Source organism: Eumetopias jubatus, unplaced genomic scaffold, assembly GCF_037043125.1.
Source record: "Eumetopias jubatus isolate StellerSeaLion01/CBP00866 unplaced genomic scaffold, mEumJub1_p1.0 scaffold_14, whole genome shotgun sequence".
Lineage (NCBI taxonomy): Eukaryota > Metazoa > Chordata > Mammalia > Carnivora > Otariidae > Eumetopias > Eumetopias jubatus.
In genome coordinates this window covers 91,199,129-91,219,895 of record NW_028274820.1, presented here as the reverse complement: position 1 = coordinate 91,219,895, position 20,767 = coordinate 91,199,129, and the positions used below count along the sequence as shown (strand labels likewise).

Here is a 20,767-nt window from a genome sequence, read left to right as displayed (position 1 = left end):
AACATCATAAAATAGCTTATTTTTTCATAAGAACGATCTTACGATTTGTGGTTGAAAACATGGTGTCAAATAAAGCAAAGAAAGAACAAACAACAAATAAACTTCTATAATCTTTGAAAAAGAAATATACTCCAAGCCATAGAAAACAAATATAAATGCACTGCACATTTTGATACATAATATTTTTGTTAGCCTTAACATTTATAAGACCTTTTATTGATGACTTGGATAGTTTGTCTTATGAAAACACACCTCATGGAAGTTTGAATTGTCGTCTTCTTTCTCTCTTAGTAAATCTCCCTAAACTTAGCGGAAATAATCAGCCTCTTTCCATCTACCTTGGAGAGTCCTGCCACACTGAGATCATTATTCAGAGAAACTGCAAGATCTAAGCCTTTGAATCTTTCCCAAAGAACTTTAGTTCACTTGCTTCTATCTTCCAGCATTGGATGGGAAAACAAACCACACAAGGAAAGCTATAAAGAAATAAGTGACAAAAGGGACAGTCATAGTCCATTGGCTGTGAGCATTGCAAGATATTAATGAGTTCCCTATTGAAGCACAGAGCTTTTTGAGGGTCAGGCCATGGAGACACACTCATCTCTCGTCCTCATACTGCTCCCCTGGGTTGCTGCCCAAAGTCAGCAGCATGAAATACTACTTCAGAGACTGTGGAATGAGTGAGTCTATTCACAACAAAGTGAACTGTAGGTGTTAGTTACCCAGTGACACACACTAGTACCTATTTGTCTGTCTTCCCTAGTAACCTTTCAGTTTTACAAAATATGATCCTTTCACCCCAGATGTATCCTTTAGTAAGTATATACAAAGAAAAACATTTCAGAATTATGATAGTCAGGAATGTTATAAATGTAGACATTCTGATGTGTGTGTCTTGAATCAAAAATCCATTTCCCTCCAGCTACAAGCATGTTTTTGGAAGTTACTTCTGATGCATGTGATCAGACTTCATACAGTCTCCATGACGTTATCATAATCAGCACTGGCAATTTACTGGTGCCTGCTCTTGTAGGCAGAAGGTTGTTTTTATAGTCCAATGAGATTTTAACTCTTCCTTCAATAAATCTTGAGTTGTGTCACAACTTCAACTCAGTGTGGCAGACTTTGCAAGTTAAATCTCTGTCTCTTAATCCATCCGGTCTAGGAAAGTTCCCTAAGGGTCTGTTTCAGCAATTGCTGTCACTTGTGGAAATATGACAATTTGCCTTTCCTATTATAGGCTCAGGATTGCAAAGTTAACACTTCAGAGACTATTCATTTCAACCCAGGGAGGTGCCAAAAATTCAGGTACCGCCAGAGATGAGTAGTGGTGTCTGGCACAGGAATCCATATAGGTAGGGATTAATAAAATGAAAAACAGCATACTTTTGTACTGATTGTGTTTTGTCCAAACAATACAATTTTTCCATAACCAAGGCAATAACAGTAAGTTATCCTGTAAGAATTAAATATAAAAAATGACTCATAATTTTAGAACAAAGAAGAAATTCAAACATCTTAGAAGAGTTGTTCTTACAAATGAGAGTCTACAGTAAGTCCAGATCTCCCCTTATCTGAACTAAATGTCTCTCTTTGGTTAACTTAACCACCATCTTCCCAAAATGGCTCCTCTCCTCTCAGCTAAGCCAGCCAAAGTCTGAGTCTGCTGTTGCCACCATGACCCAGTCCTTGGAAGGGACTTTCTGAGGAATCAGAGCTATATATTTCCTGGCCCCTGATGTTCTTCACCTTCCACATTGAAGCTGTTTAAGCTTAATTTACTCCCATTCTAAAAATGAGTCTAGATCCTTTGAAGGAGAAACACGTAGGCAGCTCTGTCTAGCACCATACTCAATCACTCTGGTTGTGTGTGCCGATCCCAGATCCATGGCCACACACACAATGTGGCCTGTATGCTGGCCCTCTGGCCCAACTCTGGTCTTGGACCATGTCTCACTGATTCATCAGCACCTGCTGCTTGGCATCAGTGCTGATACCATGCATTTATCTTAGAAGGCTTAATCAGGTCATGATGAAGTACAGGGTTCCTTGAATCTTCATCTTGAAATTGTTGAACTGTAAGGGTCTTAACTGTGCATGACACTAAGTCTGCATGAGGCACATGATCTAAATGAGAGCTTGAGAGAAGCAAGAGATATGGGAAACTGAATTTTATGCTCAAGTAGATGTTCTATGTGATGTTAATGCCATTTTAGTACTGCATGTTCTTTAGCACTGCAATTTCACGTTTGAAAAGTTTGTCAGAAATATTCTATAGGCCATACTTTCTTCCCTCTGCCCGCCCCCCCCCCAAGAAAAACCCTACAACACATTCAGCAAATCCACATTATTGTCAGGACTAGCTCTGACTTTTCACCTAACACATTCCTGCTATCTGAGCCCCCCCCCCAACCCCTGATTCTATCAAGCTAATACCTGCTTTGGCCTTTGCAATTGCTGCTCCTGCCACTTGGAATGCACTCCCTGCAGAAGGCTGAGTGGCTCACTCCTCATCCCAGTCCCAGCTCAAATACTCTGCTCTCAAGGAGGCTTCTAGCTAACATGGCCTCCCTCCAACAATACTCACTATTATAACACCCTCCTTTAGTTTCTTCATAGCACTAAATACTACCTAAATCATCTCATTAATTTATTTATTATCTTTCTACCCCACTAGAATATTTATCTTCATGAAAACAGGGATCTCATCTGTCTTAGTTACCACTTCCTTCTGGATTCCTAAAATAGTGTCCAGCACTGAATAAATATTTATTGAATTATTTATTGTAAATTCACATTATGTTTGAATATCTGGTAGAGTTACGGCCACCTCATTACTCTTCCTTGTCACCTCACTTTTATAAACTTTTTACTGCAATAACTCAAACTCCTTCAATTTAATTGGACATAAGTTCTGCTCTACATAGATATACAACTTAATAAAATAATTTCATCTTTCTGATTCTTGAATTTATATTTGTTGATAGAAAACTTAGAAAATAATAAAAAGTATAGGGAAGAAAGCAACCATATTCATACAACTAAGACTGGCATGATTAACATTTGATTCTTTTTAGTGTATTTTTGTAGAAATTTTTAGATACCAGCTGGGTGTCCTACAACTCAGCTCAATTCTGACACTATCTACCCAGGAATGGCATCAGATTCCACCGGTTAAGGGTTCAGTCCTACAAGACTGTCCCCTCAACACACACACACACACACACACACACACACACACTCACACACACACAACTTCAGACTCCATTGTAAGCCCAGGTTGTCACCTATGCTTCTGACTGGCTCTAGCCTAGAGGTGCCCACGACTCTCTCCTTTGGTTCAATTAATTTGCTAGAGTGGCTTACAGAACTCAGAGAAACATTTTATTTACTATATTACTAGTTCATTATAAAATAATAAAACTCAAGAACAGCCAGATGGAAGAGATGCAGGAAACAGGATGGGGAAATGACATAGAGCTTCCATGCCTTCGCCAGGTGCATAACTCTCCCAGCACCTCTGCATGTTCACCAACGAACCCAGAAGCTCTACAAACCCCATTCTTTTCGGTTTTTATGGAGGCTTCATTACACAAAGCATGACTGATTAAGTCATTGGCCATTGGCGATTGATTCAACCTTCAGCCCATCTTCTCTCCCCAGAGGCCCAGAGGTCGGAAGGTGGTTGATTGTCTTAGCAACAAGCCCCATCCCTAGATGGGGCCCAAAAGTCACCTTGTTCATGTAACAAAAGACACCTTTATAGCTCTCATCACTTAGGAAATTGCAAGGGTTTTAGGAACTCTGTGCCAGAAACACAGGACAAAAACAAAATATATATTTCTTGTAAGTCACAATATCAGAATAATACTCTCACAGATCCAATTTTACTATCTCAAGTTAAAAGGACATATTACAGTTCACCAGTTCTGCTGAACACTGTCAGTGCTAACCTATGGGAAAGCAATGGTGTGATGTAAGGGAGAGATCAGGGACTGCAATAAAAGGTATTTTCACATTTTATTCTACATACAGTGGTATTTTCTTAAAATTTTAAAAATAAGCATGTATTCATGTATTACTTTTGTAATATGAAAATAAAAGGACACGGTCTCAGTCAAAATTGTCATGGCCCTATTTAAGATTATGATTTTATGTGTGTATTTTGAAACAGGTTTCAAAATTCTTTTTAAAAACGATTTAGACCCTGTTTGCATGCATTGTTTTGGCTCACCACCATGTAAAGGTAAGATGACTGTCTATTCAGACATGAATCTTGGTTAAGGTTCTTAATTATACTAAAAGATTAACCCATTCAATAATTCAATAAATATTTTGGAGCACCTGCTACGAGCCAGCGTAGTGTTAAATATTCAGCATATAACTTACAGCAAGATAGACAAGATTCTTGTCCTCATTAGTCCTACCTTCTAACACAAGAGGCAGACAATAAATTGATATTTTATTTAGAATAGATTAGATTATTCTGCAATGATATACAATCCCCCCAAATCTTAGTAGCTTAAAACAAAAGGTTTCTTTCTCACTGATGCCACATGCCTATCACAGGTCGGCAGGGGAACTGGCTTCTAATAGATACTTGGGAACCCAGGTTGAGGGTTGCCTATTGGAAAAAGTACACTGGAGGAGGTCAAAATAGCATTTAAATGTTTAAATGTTCTGACCTAGAAGTGATTTAATATCATTTATGTTCATAAGTCATTTGCCAGAACTAGTCACATGGACCCACCTAACTGCTAGGGGGCCAGAAAGTGCTCCGAAGTGGGAAGAATGAGCAGATGAGACTAGTGACAACAATCTGCCTTTCTGATCATTAGATATTAGGTTTATCTTTCTTCCCATGTACAAAATATATGCATACCCTCTCCAGGGAAATAACCCCAAAAGTTCTATCACAGTGTCAAGCTCAAAGTCCAAGATCTCACAATACTTAGGCCTAGATGTATCCTCTCTTGATCTGGAGACATATGAACTAAATAAACAAAATATCTGCACTATCCTCCCTACCTCTCCACCCACTCCCAATATATAATGGTAGAACAGGAACAGGATAACTATCATAAATACTCCCATTTAAAAGGGAGAAGAACAGTAGCCATTGTTGGTCTGTGGCAACTGTGGAATCCTGCCAGGCAGACATTGAGGGTCTTAGACACACTAAGGTGGGTAATGTTCCTTGATTAAGCAACAACTGTGATCCATGGTTGGCTCTCCTCTCCCATCACATTGTTTTCTGTGATCCTTAGCTCTAACATCTACCTTCTAGAACAGTTCTTTTCCATTATCCTCCATGTCCTTGGATTAAGTGAGCATTGGAGAATATGTCCTTCTCAGTTTTTGAACAGCTTCTCAGACTACTTCCTGCTCATCCTGCTCACAGAAAGTTGAGGCCCAAGGGTCATTTTAAGTCTCATTCACAGTTTCCTTTAGCACTCACTGCTAGATATTTTGGCACTACCCTAAAAAATGAAGTCAACTTCTACATTTGAGTCAAGTCTGTTCCATGTGTCATAGTCACAGCCACTGTGCTTTCTGAGACACACATTTTTCTTTTATTTCTCTTGTGGGTAGCTTGAGCCCATCAGGCTTTGTCAGTGGGAAGCCCTGTACCATTTTATTCAACTGAAAGGATTTACTGGGCACCACTTCAATCTACTCAGAGATTTTAGTCATGAGTGTGACTGTCATATCCTTGATTTGATCCTTGACACAGGCTGAGTTCTAATCAGCCTTTTTGCTCGGTTATGGATGAGAATCGTTTGTATCTTCCAACGATACAAGTCTCCAAATCTCTGGACTCTATGATCTCTTTCAGGTCTCATTGCAAGCTGGACAATTATTTATTTCATCTCTCCCTGTAGTATCTTATGTAATCAGTAGTTACCAACCCCCAAATGGACATAACAGACACATACAGAACATCCCATCTGACAGCAGCAGAATATGCATTCTTATCAAGTGTACATGAAACATTTTTTAGGGTAGATCGTATGTCTCAACAAATCTAGGAAGACATAAATTATTTGAAGTATCTTTTCCAACCATAGTGGTATGAAACTAGAAACAAAAGGAAAGCTGTTAAATCCATAAATATGTGCAAATTAAACAATGCACTCTTGAACAACCAATGGATCAAAGGAGAAATCAAAAGGAAAATTTAAAAAAAAATCTTGAGACAGATGAAAATGGAAACACAACACACCAAAACTCATGAGATGCAGCAAAAGCAGTTCTAACGGGAAAATTTATTCCTATAAATGCATACATTAAGAAAAAAGAAAGATCTCAAATAAACCTAACATTATACCTCAAGGCAATAGAAAAGAAGAATAAACTAAGCCCAATATTAGAAGGAAGGAACTAATAAAAACTAGAGCATAAATAGAGAACAAGAAAACAATAGAAAAGATAAACAAAATAAGAGTTGGCTCTTTGAAAAGATAAAAAATCTTGACAAACCTTAGCCCAATAATCCAAGGGAAAAAAAAGAGGACACAAATAAATAAAATAGAAATGGAGAGGAAATGTTACAATAAGTACCACACAAATACAAAGGGTCATAAGAGACTACTATGAACAATTATATACTTAGGTTGTTCTAGGATAACATAGAAGAATGGATGAATTCCTAGAAACATACAACCTACCAAGACTGAATCATGACGAAATAGAAAATCTAAACAGACCAATAATGAGTAAGAAAGTAAGAGACTGATTCAGTAATCAAAAACCTCCCAACAAAGTCCAGGAATTTGGTTTCTACTGAAACACTCAAAAGATTAATAACAATCCTCAAACTTTTTAAAAACATTGAAGAGGAGGGAATATTCCCAAACTCATCTTACAAGGCCAGAATTATCTGGATGCCAAAGCCAAATAAGGACACTATTAGAAAAGAAAACTAATAAGTTTTCTGTACTGATAAGTATAGATGCAACAATTCTTAACAGTGTATTAGCAAATTGATTCAACAACGTTAAAAGGTTCATACACCATGATCAAATGTATTTTTCCCTGGGATACAAGGATGGCTCAACATACACAAATCAATAAATGGGAAACATCACATTAAGAGAATGAAAGACAAAGATCATGACCATATCAATAGATGCAGGTGAAGGTGAAGCATTTGACAAAATTCAACATCCTTTCATGACAAAACTCTCAACAATTGGGTATTGAAAGAATGTACCTCAACGTAATAAAAGCTGTATATGGCAAGCCCACAGCTAATATCATAGTCAAGGATGAAAGATTGAAAATTTTTCCTTTAAGATCAGGAACAAAACAAGGATGTCCACTCGCACCACTCATTCAACAGAGTACTGGAAGTCCTAGCCAGAACAATCAGACGAGAAAAAAAAAAGGCATCCAAATTTGAAAGGAAGAAGTAAAATTGTCTGTTTGCAGATGACCTGATCTTACATATAGAAAACCCTAAAGACTCTAACAAAAAACTGTTAAAGCTAATCAATGAATTCAGTAAAGTTGCAGGATACAAAATCAACATATAAAAATCAGTTGCATTTCTATACACTTAACAATGAACTACCTGGAAAAGAAATAAAACAATCCCATTCACAATAACATCAAAAATAATATAATACTTCGGAATAAATTTAACCAAGAAGGTGAAAGATCCATACACTGAAAACTGTATGATATTGGTGGAAGAAGGATACAAACAAATGCAATGATGTCCCACGTTCATGGATTGGAATAATTAATATTGTCAAAATATCTATACTACCCAAAACAATCTATAGATTTAATGCAACCCCTATAAAAATTCCAACAGCATTTTTTACAGAAATAGAAACAATCCCAAAAATTAGTGTGAAACCACAAAAGACCTCAAATAGTCAAAGCAACCCTGAGAAAGAAGAACAATGCTGGAGGCATCACACTTCATGATTTCAAAACATACTACAAAGCCATAGTAATCAAAACAAATCATACTGGCATAAAAACAGACACACAGACCAACGGAACACAATAGAGAGCCCAGAAATCAACCCATGCATGTACAGTCAACTAACATTTGAAGATGGAGTCAAGTAGATTCCGTGCGGAAAAATAGTCTTTTCAATAAATGGTGCTGGGAAAACTGGACAGCCACATGCAAAAGAATGAAATTAGACCAATATCTTACACCACATAAAAGTTAACTTGGAATGGATTGAAGACTTAAATGTAAGACTTGAAACCATAAAACTCCTAGAAGAAAACAGAGAGCAAATGCTTCTTGACATTTGTCTTGGTGATGAGTTTTTAGATATGATACCCAAAACCCAGGGAACAAAAGTAAAAATAAACAAGTGGGAATATATGAAACTAAAAAGCTTCTGCACACAAAAAAGAAATAATCAACAAAATGAAAAGATAATCTACAGAATTGGAGAAAATATTTGCAAATTATATATCTGGTAAGGGGTTAATATCTAAAATATATATGGAATTCATACAGCTCCATAGCAAAATAACAAAGTATCCAATTTAAAAATGGGCAAAAGACTTGAATAAGCATTTTTCCAAAGAAAATATGCAAATGGCCAACAGTTACATAAATTACATCAGTAATCATCTGGGAAATGCTAGTCAAAACCACAGTGAGATATCTCCTCACACTGTCATAATGGCTATTATGAAAAAGACAAGACATAGTAAGTGTTGGTGAGGATGTGGAGAAAAGGGAGCCCTTGTGCACTGCTGGTAAGAATGTGAACTGGTGCAGCCACTTGGAAAACAGTATGGACGTTCCTCAAAAAATTAAAAATAGAACAACCAACCCTATGATCCAGCAGTTCCAATTCTGGGTATATATGCAAAGGAAACAAAATCACTATCCCAAACTGACATCAGCATTCCCATGTTCACTGCAGCATTACTTACAATAGCCAAGAGATGGAAAACAGCTAAGTGTCTACTGACATGAATGGCTAAAGAAAATGTGGCATATACACACAATGGACTATTATTCAGGCATAAATAGGAAGGAAATCCAGCCATTTGAGACAACATGGATGAATTTTGAAGATATTATGCTAACTGAAAGTAGTCGGACAGAGGAAGACAAATACTCTATGATCTTGATCTTACTTATATGTGGAATCTAAAACACCAAACAGAAAAAGAGAGTAGATTGGTGGTGGCCAGAGGCGGGGTGGGAGAAATGGGTGAAAGTGGCCAAAGGGCACAAAATTCCAGTTACAAGGTGAGTAAGTTCTTAGGATCTAATGTATAGCACGGTGACTATAGTTAATATTGTATTGTATACCTGAAAGGTGCTAAGAGAGTAGATCTTAAAAGTTCTCACCACACACACACACACACACACACACACACACACACACACAGTAACTCTCAGGTGATGGATGTGTTGACCATCCTTACTGAGGTAATCATTTTGCAATATATGCATATATCATATCATCACACTGGATACCTTAAACTTACACAATGTAATATGTCAATTATATCTCAGTAAAGCAGGGAATAATAAAAATATGCCCCCCCCAAAAAAAGAGTTACCAACACATGCCATCAGCATCCAGCCTCTTCCACTAGAGCTACACATGTACAGGGTACATTATCTGCCTTCCAGGCTTCCCTATGCTACCAGGGGAGATTATTTTGCCAAATGTTTCACTCCTGTGACTATGAATCATCATCCTTATGGCTTCTAATATCACTTCCTTTGTTGTGTACTATTTAACCTGTAAGCCAACGCCATCTATTTAAGATTTTTGTTCTAGTAACAGATCCCTTCTGACAATAATTTCTGTATCAGTCAAGATTGGCTCGGTGTTGCTGCAGTAATAAATACCAAAATCTCAGTGGCTGAAAAGTTTACTACATATCCATTGTGGGATGGTAGGGGAGCTCTGCTCAATAGAGTCACTCAGGAACTCAGGCTGATGCTGGCTGCTGTCTTGAATGTTGCTGGTGGCTATGGCAGAGGGAATCAAGAGCTCTGAAGGGTCTTGCATTGGCAAGCCTGGAAATGATTCATATGATGTCTGCTCATAACTAATAGGCCAAAATTAGTTACATGACATTACTCAACCACAAGGAAGCCAGGAAGAGCAACTCTCTCTTGTGCTCAGGGTGGTAGACAAAAGGAAATATTTGTTGAGCACCATGAATACCTAGCAAAGTAGGTAAACAAACAACAAAAATAATGAAAAATCTGTGATAAGTGAGGTCAAAGGGGAAAAAACTGGGCTATATGGTAGAAGTCATTGAGGGACCTATTTAAAGTGGGTGGTCTGGGAGGTCTCTCTGATGATGTAACATTTGCATTGAGACCTTGAAGTTCAGAAGGAGTGAGCAAGGATGAAAAGAGCATTCCAGACAGGAAACATCAGCCCTTAGGTGGAATGAGCTTGTTTTTTTCCTAAAACTGACAGATGACAAGATTTTGGGGAAACCCAAGAAGCAATGGGGGTAGGAGGGGAGTGTCATAAGATGAGAGAGACGTCAGAGTCAGGTCAAAGAAGACCCTGAAGGCCATAGCAAATAATTAGGATTTTATCCTAAATGCAATGGGCAGCCATTGAAAGGTCTTAGGGTGAAAAGTGCCTGTTGGATTTATGTTTGAAAAAGGTAACTCTGGCTATGTGAGGAATTACTAGGAAAAGAGAATGAAAATGGGAAACCAGCTGGGAGGGTACTGTAGCAGCACAGACAGAGATGGTGGGGCTGGGAAGGGTTGCAGAAGGTGATCATTAGTGAAGATGGTTAAGTGGTGAACAATTTAAGATATATTTTGAAAGCCTTACTGATGTATTAACCAAAAGGGAAAGATCAGGAATGATAGGAGTTATTTATGACTTCCATTGTCAAAGATAAACAAAGCCGGATACTAGTTAAAGTGGTAAGGACAGATTTTTATTGGTAATAACTTACCACAATCAAAAACAGGGACCAGCCTTGAAAAAAATCCCTGAGCAGACAATACCAGTTTAGTCATACAAACAAAGATTAATTTAACTTATTTTGCAAGATTAACTTGATCTGGGTCATTTCTTACTTATGTCTCTGAAAATCACAAGCAAAGCTTAAACTGTTTCCCAAGGTTGATATGAGCTGTGCCCTATCATTTAAGAGAATTCTAATATTATAACCAGTCACTGTGAAGAATAAATAGTCTGCTTTCCCACTACATAAGCTGCTTTATAGCAATATACCCCTGAGCCTCATTACATGTTTTGGTTTGAGTGCTCCTGGTTTGCAAACTGTCCTTTTGGTATGTGCACAGTAAACTTTGATTAATTACTACTTCCGGTGATTCATTCGTTTTACTTCTGTTATGTCTGAACTTTTGACAAACTATTACTATAGGGAAAAGAATCCAATCTGAAATGAATTCAATTTTGATATGTACGGAGATGAATGGGTGTTTTAAAGGGAGAAAGAGGGAATAAAGGGGAGGCAAGTGGGGCTCAACAGAGTAAATGCAAGTAGGCCAGCTGTGTATGCTAGCTGGCAATCACTGAAGTTAGGATTCTACCTTCCAAAAGAGACTGGGAGACAGAGGCCCAAACCTCAGGTATTAGCTGAAACGAAAAGAAAAAAAAAAAAAAAAAAAAGACAGCCTTGAGTTTTCTCAGGCAGGCACTTTAAGGGGTCTGGGTTCATCTTAGGATGTGGCTTTGATCTGTTAGGAACTACAGTAGTGTTTGTTCAAGTTTTTATATGTCAAGGTTGAGGCCTAGTCAAGAACAGGGCTCAGAGGACCCTGGCTACAGTTTGCTCAAGAAGAGAATCTTTGTTACATGTTTCTGATTCTAGTGACATGTGGTTGGTGATGTCATTCATAGAGAAGGGGAAGTGACAACTAGGTTTAAAATCTAAAGGAGACCAAATACCACGTTAAGTTTGAAACGTTTGAATGGCTAAGAAGTTAAATATAAGAATGAATCATAGAAGTCTGAGCTAGAGCTATAAATGTAAATCAAGAGCTGTCATGATGTAACTCAAAGATCACACAGGTGGGAGTGGGAGATCAAGAAGACACAGGGACTCTAGGATTTGCCTTACAAATTATTCCTTGAGAATTGTTTCCAGAAATGTATCATCATTAGGTAGATGGGTCTTTTTTGTCAGAAAGTCAAATAAGTAATCAAAAATCAAGGTAGCTGTTAAATATTTGATTTTTCTTTTGATTTGAAACCTATCTCCATTTACTACTTCTAAATCATAGCAAAAAAAATATATTTATTGAACATTATTGTTCACATTTAACATATGTGGCAAACTGAAGAGAAGGGTTAAATAACTTTTGCCTTACAAAATTAGTAAGGGTTGGGTCCTGTATTCAAAACTAAGCAATCTGTTTCCAAAGGCTATGATCTGAACCCCTATACTATATGGCAAGCATATTTAGTAGCTTGGCTTATTTATTTAGTGGGTCATAAATAATAGACTTTTATATACATATGAGAGTTCCAGTAAGTTTTTATTGGATCATGTTCATGTATGCATGTCTGGGTCATTAGGGTTGGGGCACAATTCACCTGGAGGCTGTGCCCCGAGGTATATTACACCCAAACTCTAGGAGGAGTAGAACTGGTTTCACGAGAATGGCTCCGAAGCTTCAACCCACTGGAAACAAACGAACAAACAGAAAATTAAAAACAAAAAACAAAAAAACAAAACGCAAATTGTTCGGGACAGTTGGGTTTGCTCTACCCTATGGCATCAAGCTGAATTTCTAGTCCTGGACATAATTTGCTCGTCTGAGGGATGAGTAAAAAATTTCCCCCACCACACACTGACATCTTTCCCTCCAAACAGTGTACGTAGTTATTACACTGAATTCACATGGTTAAGTACCGAGGAGGTCTTTGACGGCAGGCATTATTTTATTCCATCTTTTTAACTATATCCTCAGTGGCCAGCAGAGTCTAGCATGGAGTAGGAGCCCAAGGGATGCCTGATAGTGGAAGAAGAAAGGGAAGGAACAAAAAAGGGAGGAAAGAGGGAGGGAGGGATGGAAAAAGGTAAAAGAAAGAGGAAAGGAGGGAACGAAAAGAGAAAGGAATTCAAATCGACCATTCCTACTGGACACTTAGAAGGTGAGCAAGATGCCCTCCAAGGTTGTGTTTTTTAAAAAAAGTTTTTCCCACCTGTGTGGCGTGCAAAAACATCCTGGTATTATCTGAAATAGCTTAACCGGGCCTCCACCCCCGGCGCTTGCGGCCCGCGGACTCGCTTCACTGGCCTCTCAGCCCAGCCCACTCCCCGTGGACCCCGTTCTCCAGCCTGCCTAGCCACTGCGCCTGCGCACGTGGAGCGCTCCGCCGCGGTCCGTGAGGGCGGGGTCCCGAGCAGGGCGTTCCGCCCAGGGGAAGAGGAAGAGGAAGTTGGGGGAGGATCCTAACTGGGAGTGAACCGGAAGTGCAAACGCTCTTGCTTCTCTTCGGCCAGGCGGAACCTGCTCTGCTGGGCCCGGTGGCCGCAAAAGAACTTTCTTTCTCCCGCCCCAACGGTCGCCGCGGCCAACTGCCTCGCCCGCCTGGCAGCCTTCCACCGCCTTCTCTTCCCCTCTCCAGCTCCGCGCGGCCCTGTCTCCCTCTCGCCCCGCGGTATCCGCTTGCTGCTACCACCGCCTCCTCGTCTTCTGCCCGGCCGAGCGGCCCGCCCCGCTGCAGTGATGTGCGACAAGGAGTTCATGTGGGCCCTGAAAAACGGAGACTTGGATGAGGTGAAAGACTATGTGGCCAAGGTAAGCGGCGACGAGTGGAGTGCGCGAGAGCACGGAGGTGGGATGCAGATGAGGCTGAGGAAGCTGCTGGGAGCTGGGCTGGCGGGGGTGGGGGGTGGGGAGGAGAGACAGCCTGGATGGAGGCGGCACCAAGGAGAGAAGGGGGTCTAGGAGCGTCTAAACTGAAGGAAGGGTCCGGATAACACGGCCGCGTTCTGTCAGGTAACTGGTTGGTGTGATACAGTCAGGCTCTTCTTGTCTGCCTGCTCCCTGGGGGAGGGGAGGAGTGGTAACCCTCTTTTAGAGTCACTTCTGAGCACTGGTCATTTGAGTTTGGCCCTCTTCTGTGCCGGAGTTACTTGAATCTTTCTTTGAATGGGGTAATTCTCCGTCTTAGACCTGCCGGTTGCTGAATGAAGTAACCTAAGTGATTAGAATCAGAGGAACGTTTTCTTGAACTTTGAGCCTTTTGAGAATTTAAAGTATTCGTTGACCGTGAAAAAGAGTACCGAAAATAGCAAAATTTTGAAACTCGGTATCACTTTACTGTGAAGTCTTAACTTTGGGTGTGGCCTTTTTCCTCTCCCACACTACAACAAGTAAGTATTTGCCTCAAGTGGTAAGGTTGTCAGTCAGCACCTGGCAGTGTTTAAGATAACAGAATAGTTTTCAAACAAGCATGCTGACTTTAGTTATTGCATGTTTATCCTTGATCCCATCTGAAATACTCAAACGTGTCATAAATAGTATGCAGTATAGTCACAATATGTTTAGGGATAAAATCGTGATGAAGAAAGCTAATCCCAAACCTAAACTCAAAATACAAAGTTGAATCTTCATTGCGGTGGGATGGTAAGCTTAAAATCCCAAGCTGACCTGCCTCCCAACCCTAAAACTGTGCCTTTTGTAATTATGAGAGAACTGACCTGCGATTATAATATGGTAGTGTAAAAACAAATCTTCCAGAACAAAAGTATAACCTTATGACATAACCGTGGAGGGCATCTTGCTCACCTTCTAAAAGTGTGAGAACTGGATCTAAATTTTAGTTCTTCAAAGGATATGACTGCTGGCATGCTGTTTTTGCTTCAGCGATCTATGTTAGGAAGCAACTAAGCAGAAGCAGAGTTTCTTAAAACTTGCAGGATTGTGTAATACCATTACGATTTAGACTTTTTGCATGCAGAATATGTGTTTTGTTGTTATTTGCAATGGATACATAGGACACCATTCGCTGCCTTCTCAGCTAGTGGCAGTCTGAAACCTCACTTAGTGGATGTTTCGATCTAAGATTGAAAGGAAGAAGGGCGCCTGGGTGGCTCAGTCGTTAAGCGTCTGCCTTCGGCTCAGGTCATGATCCCAGGGTCCTGGGATCGAGTCCCGCATCGGGCTCCCTGCTCCTTGGGAGCCTGCTTCTCCCTCTGCCTCTCCTCTCTCTCTGTATCTCATGAATAAATAAATAAAAAGTTAAAAAAAAAAAAGAGTGAAAGGAAGAAATTACTGGAACACTTCAATCCATGGTATACTTCCCAGTGGTGGGACACTGCAGTACTCTGGAAGTGAGTGGGCTTTTGTTTTTCTGTTATGGCAGACCTAGGTTATTTGATATACCTGAAATATGAAAAGTTGGTAAGTACTAATGGAGCTTACAGCTACAAAAACCACCACCATTTATGGGGTATCTTCCTGGTACGTTATTTTATATCATCCTTGTGAGTCTTGTGAAGTCCTTTTATTCGTCCCATTTTACAGATAGGAGTACTGAGATGGAGAGTACTTAAAACAAAAATCCAGAGTTACAGAGAGAACAAATAATGAAGCCAGAACTGAACTGCTGACTCCAAAACTTAGGCCCTTTAACTGCTCCATTCAGTCTCTCCCAATATAAACTGTAATTGTGAAAGCATATGATATCAAAATTCTAGTAGGACATTCCCTAATTTTTAAGTTTTAAAATCATGTTGTTATGTTCAATTTGATTTGTTCTTTCCCTATTACTACCCTACTGCCTATTCTCATCAAAAGAGACATGCATGAGAGGGAGCCTAAACATTCAAAGAAAAGCAGAAGGAAGTATTAAGAACTGGTTTATCTGAAAAGTTTGACTGTAATGCAATCCTATGAACAATGAGCTTTTTCCTTAGTTTTATTGAGTAACTTGAATCTCTTAAAATATCTTTTGTTTTGTTAGTGAGAAATACACAAAAAAACCAAAAACCAGCACTCCAGTGTTTACTAAGTTCCCTTATAGTGCTATTCACACTCTCAAGTGCTTATAACATAGTTTCTTCTGCTCAGCAGCCATCTTCCCTGCTTACTCACTGACTCATCTTTTTCATCCACCAATTTATGAACACTCATTATGATACTGAGTTTATGTAATGTGCATTTAAGTAAAAGTATGTAAACAAAGTACATAAAGGAACGTTTGGACTCATCTAATTTTCCTTCTAAGCAGCGAGTCTTTAAAATACTCTCCTCGGTACTCCTATGAAGGTCTTGCACATTGTTATATTATATAAGAATGGACCGGTAGATGAAGTATTTTAGTATTTTCTCTTTTTAAAACTAACATTTTAAAAAATAAATAATCTGGGGCACCTGGGTGGCTCAGTCGGTTAAGCGTCTGCCTTTGGCTCAAGTCATGATATCTGGGTCCTGAGATCAAGCCCTGCATCAGGCTCCCGGAGCCTGCTTCTGCCTCTCCCACTCCCCCTGCTTGTGCTTTCTCTCTGTCAAATAAAATCTTAAAAAAAAAAACAATAATCTTACTTTTCTACCTGCTTTTGACTTCTATACAGAAATCTGAAATAAGGATAGGCATAAATTAACTGGTTTTAGGTGAGTTCTTAATTCTGAAAAATAAGTTGAGTCCCCAGATCTTTGAAAAATGTATGTTTCTAAATGGAAAAAGCAGCATATAAAGAAAATTTTAGGTTAATCCATATTAAATGTTCATCTGTAACATTAAAACAGTATCTGAGACAGTTGGGCTTCTTGACTGATTTAAAGACCACACTTGGTTAGTTCATTCATTTTTATTGGGCACCTTTCAGGTCCCAAGCACTCTGCTAGGCCTAGCCCGATAGTGAAGAAGTTGGACACAATGCTCAGGAAGCTTAAGCATCTACATCCAGTAGACTAGTATGGGAAAATTTTCATGATTTTAAAGAAGTATGAAAACTGTAACATCTCACTTACATAAAATTCAGCTTGTCTAGTTGGAAAACAAGTGAAAGCCAGAGAGTGAGATCTTCATGAGGCAGTAATAATAGATACTCATAGCCCCATCTTCAATCTGTGTACTTCTGGATGACATTACCTTTGTCTCATCTTCCATTTCTACCTTTATGTTCATTTCTTCCGTTGGAGTTAATTTTGCTTTCACCTGGGCTCCAGTCTTCCTAATAGACGGCTTTGTTCACATAAAATCCAGATTGAGCCCAGACTGTCTTCTCAGAAACATTTTCATTTTTGTTGCCTCCATTTTGACTAATAACCTCTTGACCCACCTATTTGCCCAAATGGGAAATTGGGGGATTTTCCCCAACTTCTGAGTGTTGTCAAGACTACCCTCTTCTCTCTCAGCCATTCTTTACTCTCCATTATCATCACTACTACTTTCAGTTAATTGCTGCGTCTTTGCTGCCTGAACGGTATTTTCCTTGACTATGGTATTCCTCTCTTTCCTAGTCAACTTGCACATCTCTCTGTATTGTGAATTCTGAGCATGTTATCTTTTGCAGCCACCCTCCTACACTGCCCTTAAAATATTTTGTGATTCTCCATTATTAATTTTTCCCCATTATTAATTTTTAAAGGGCCAACTACTCCTTGGTTTGGAAGACTAGGCCACTATGATCTGGCCCATGCCTGCCTTTCTAAACTCTCCTCTCTCACAAACGCTCTGCTCCAGGCTGTGCCAGGCTGTTTCTTACTTGCATATCTTTACATGTGCTCTTTTTATCCTCCTGGACCAAGTCTGCTCACCTCAGTTGCTAACCCCCAACCTGGTGAGCTCCTGTTTATTCTCTGAGCTTAAATACCACTCCTTCCAGAAAAAAACACTTGACTTCAGATGGTACACTGCTTCTTTTACTCTTTCACTTATCAAATTGCTGTGACTTTGTTTACATGTCTGTCTTTAATTAGGCTCTGAGCCTCTGGAGCTTAGATACTATATTCTTTTTCATCTTTGTATCTCCAGCACAGTGCCAAGGAATTCCATACATTAAAAGCACATGTTCCAAGAAATTCTTTTTATTCTTGACTTAGCTACAATATACTTCACTGGCTATATAATGAAGATTACCAGTAACAGAGTGATTTATATTGCCAGGTACCTAGAAGACACTCTGCAAGATCTGTACCTAAGTTTTCATTTGTTTTTTACCCTTTAGCTAATAGTATTCCCATTTTTAAGATTGAGGAAATTGAAACTTAGAGAAGTTAAGCAACTTAACAAGGTCACAAAGTAAGTAGCACAACTGGGATTTAAACATAGAGCTGTCTGAATCTACAGCCCATATTTTTTTCACTGTATCAGTCTGCCTCGAAATGGTTATCTGGTTTCTTAGCTCAGAGTAGTTTAGCATCAGCACCTTAAGAAAAAGAAAGGGGCTTGCAAGAAGGAGGCACAACAAGTGATCTCTGATTATGAATAAAGACTTAGAAAAATGGCTATAATTTTAAAAGTTTTTAACTGTAACAATATAGAAATAGCGTAGAGACAACATCTCTTATAAACTTTAAATCTCTTCAGAGAGGCTCTCTTTGCTCAAGGTACTCTGTAGAGACTGATTATTTGATAGCTTGTGGAAACTTTTGTATTTATAGTCACACAGTCTTTTTTTTTTTAAGATTTTTTTTTTTTAAGTAATCTCTACACCCAAAAATGTGGGGCTTGAACCCACAACCCTGATTCAAAGAGTTGCATGCTCCACCGACTCAGCCAGCCAGGTGCCCCTCTAGTCACGCAGTCTTATAATTTATATATTTGAAGACCTTATGCAGTGCAGAAAAAGTTAAATTGTGTCTGTTTGCCTTAAGAAACAAAAGTAAAGTATTGAGATTTCTATTCAGAGTAGTTTCAATTATAGCACTTTTTTTTTCAGAAAGTATGTTCTTAAAATTTTGTTTGAGCACTGTGATGCCATGTATAAATATAATTTCATTTACTTATCACATCAATCCATGAGCATAGTTAATGTTGTTAAACCACCATTTTAGAGATTAAGAGACTGAAGCAAAGATTAAATAGCTTGCCTAAGGTCATAAAGCTCTTGAGTAGTGAAGCTGAGATTTGAACTCTTGACTTCATAGCTCCTTGGTGTATACTTCAGCATACCATTGACCTTCATTTCTCATGAATGCTATGTAATTCAGGGGGTACTGTTTTATGCAAGTCTTAAAAATAATCAACAGGATGGTAATTATCCATTGAGACTACTTAGAGGTGAACATTTTGGTAGATTTTGAGGATCCAACTCTCCTAAAGGTGAACGTTTGTGAGTTGTATGGATAAATAGTCCCTTATAATCTCCAGCAGGTCTGATCTATGAACTCTTGTTTACATGTGCTTCTGTTTCACTTGCTGTGAAATACTATACATCAGGTCTCTAACTTCCCTTTCTCTGTGGTTTCCTTTCCCTCTCCAGCCCCCATTCTAATTACATCTGCCTTTGACACTCTGATAGGTTTGAAAAGCACAACTGTGCACCCTTTGGAAGGATAGGATCTCTTGACCCTGAGAAAAGTATAAGCTCTAATCTTTAGAAATTGCAAGACTTATTGGGATCGCTTTTCACTTTCCTAATAAAATAGGCAATTTAAAAGCAGTCCTAATTTAATCTGTCTTTCATTTATTCATTTTAGGCAGTTTCCCTTTTTTTCCATTCCTTTTTTAAATTACCAGTTTCTTTCTTAAAAAGATTTGTCACTGTATTCTGCCCTTTCTGCATCAGGGCTGGTGACTCAGTCAGAAAGCAGATATCTCAGCTTGTATAAATAAATATAGGTGCCTTCAGAAGATATAGAAAGTTTAGTATAGATACACTTTTCTGTCTGTTACTCTGTTAGTCTTCTTTTTGAATGTAAAAGAAGATCTTTTTTTATATTGGAAGGCTAGTGTTCACTTTGATGTTCATAGGCTATGTATAGTGTTTGGTTTGAAATTGTAAACATTATCCTTAACACTAGTGCAGATAGTTAAAAGTGTAATATATTAAAACTGATTTGATTATAAAAATAATGTAAGCTTTTACTATTTAAAAGATAGCACTGCATTGAATAAAATAAATTGAAACTAAGTGTCCCATTGCCCATTCCCCCCTGCCCAGGTGGTTTCTTTAAAATATAGGTTGTATTAGGTATTTTTAAGACAGAAAAGCATAAAAAACACAAAAATTTCCCCATAATTCTGTTATCTAGATAATTCCTGTTAACTTTAAAAAGTGAAATTAATTCAGGAACAGATTAAAAAATGCAGCAGCTATCCCTTCCCTGGTCTCTGTGAACAAAGTGAACCATTCTTAACAGTTTCACATAATTTCAAAGAAACACTGGAAATGCACTTACTTGTCTATTTTCCCACTTAAAAACAATCTGTACATACTTCTACACTTTGCTTTTTTAAATTCCTTAATAATTTATCTTAGGTTCCACAGTGAAGTTTATTCATTCCTCCCCCCCTTTTTTTCCAATGGGGCATAGTATTCTGTTTTATGAATATACTGTAATTTATTTAACTAGTATTCTATGATAAATATTTTTTCCAGCTTAATTTTGTAATTAAACAGTGCTATCATGATTACCTTTGTGTATATACCTTGACAGCTTTTGAGGTTGTATCTGTATTACCCTCCTGATGAAGTTTTGTAAACTTAGGCACACATCAGTAAGCACATTGGACTGATTATTCCCTCACAACAGCAGCAGCACTGGGCATCATCACACTTTTTAGTTTTTGCCATTTGAATAATTCAGGTGAAAAATGATATGTTGCTTCAGATTCCATTTTTTAATGAGGAAATCAAACAT

General features: G+C 38.5%; 1 protein-coding gene across 1 annotated transcript in view; it reads left to right on the top strand.

The window, feature by feature from the left end:
- The first annotated feature begins 13,419 nt into the window (after positions 1-13,419).
- The window catches only part of MTPN (myotrophin), a 56,002-nt gene continuing 48,654 nt past the window's right edge, over positions 13,420-20,767 (top strand). Inside the window, exon 1 of the mRNA XM_028106468.2 lies at positions 13,420-13,750. Coding sequence (XP_027962269.1) covers positions 13,679-13,750 — 72 coding nt within the window. The 5' untranslated portion in view covers positions 13,420-13,678. The remainder of the gene's footprint in view (positions 13,751-20,767) is intronic.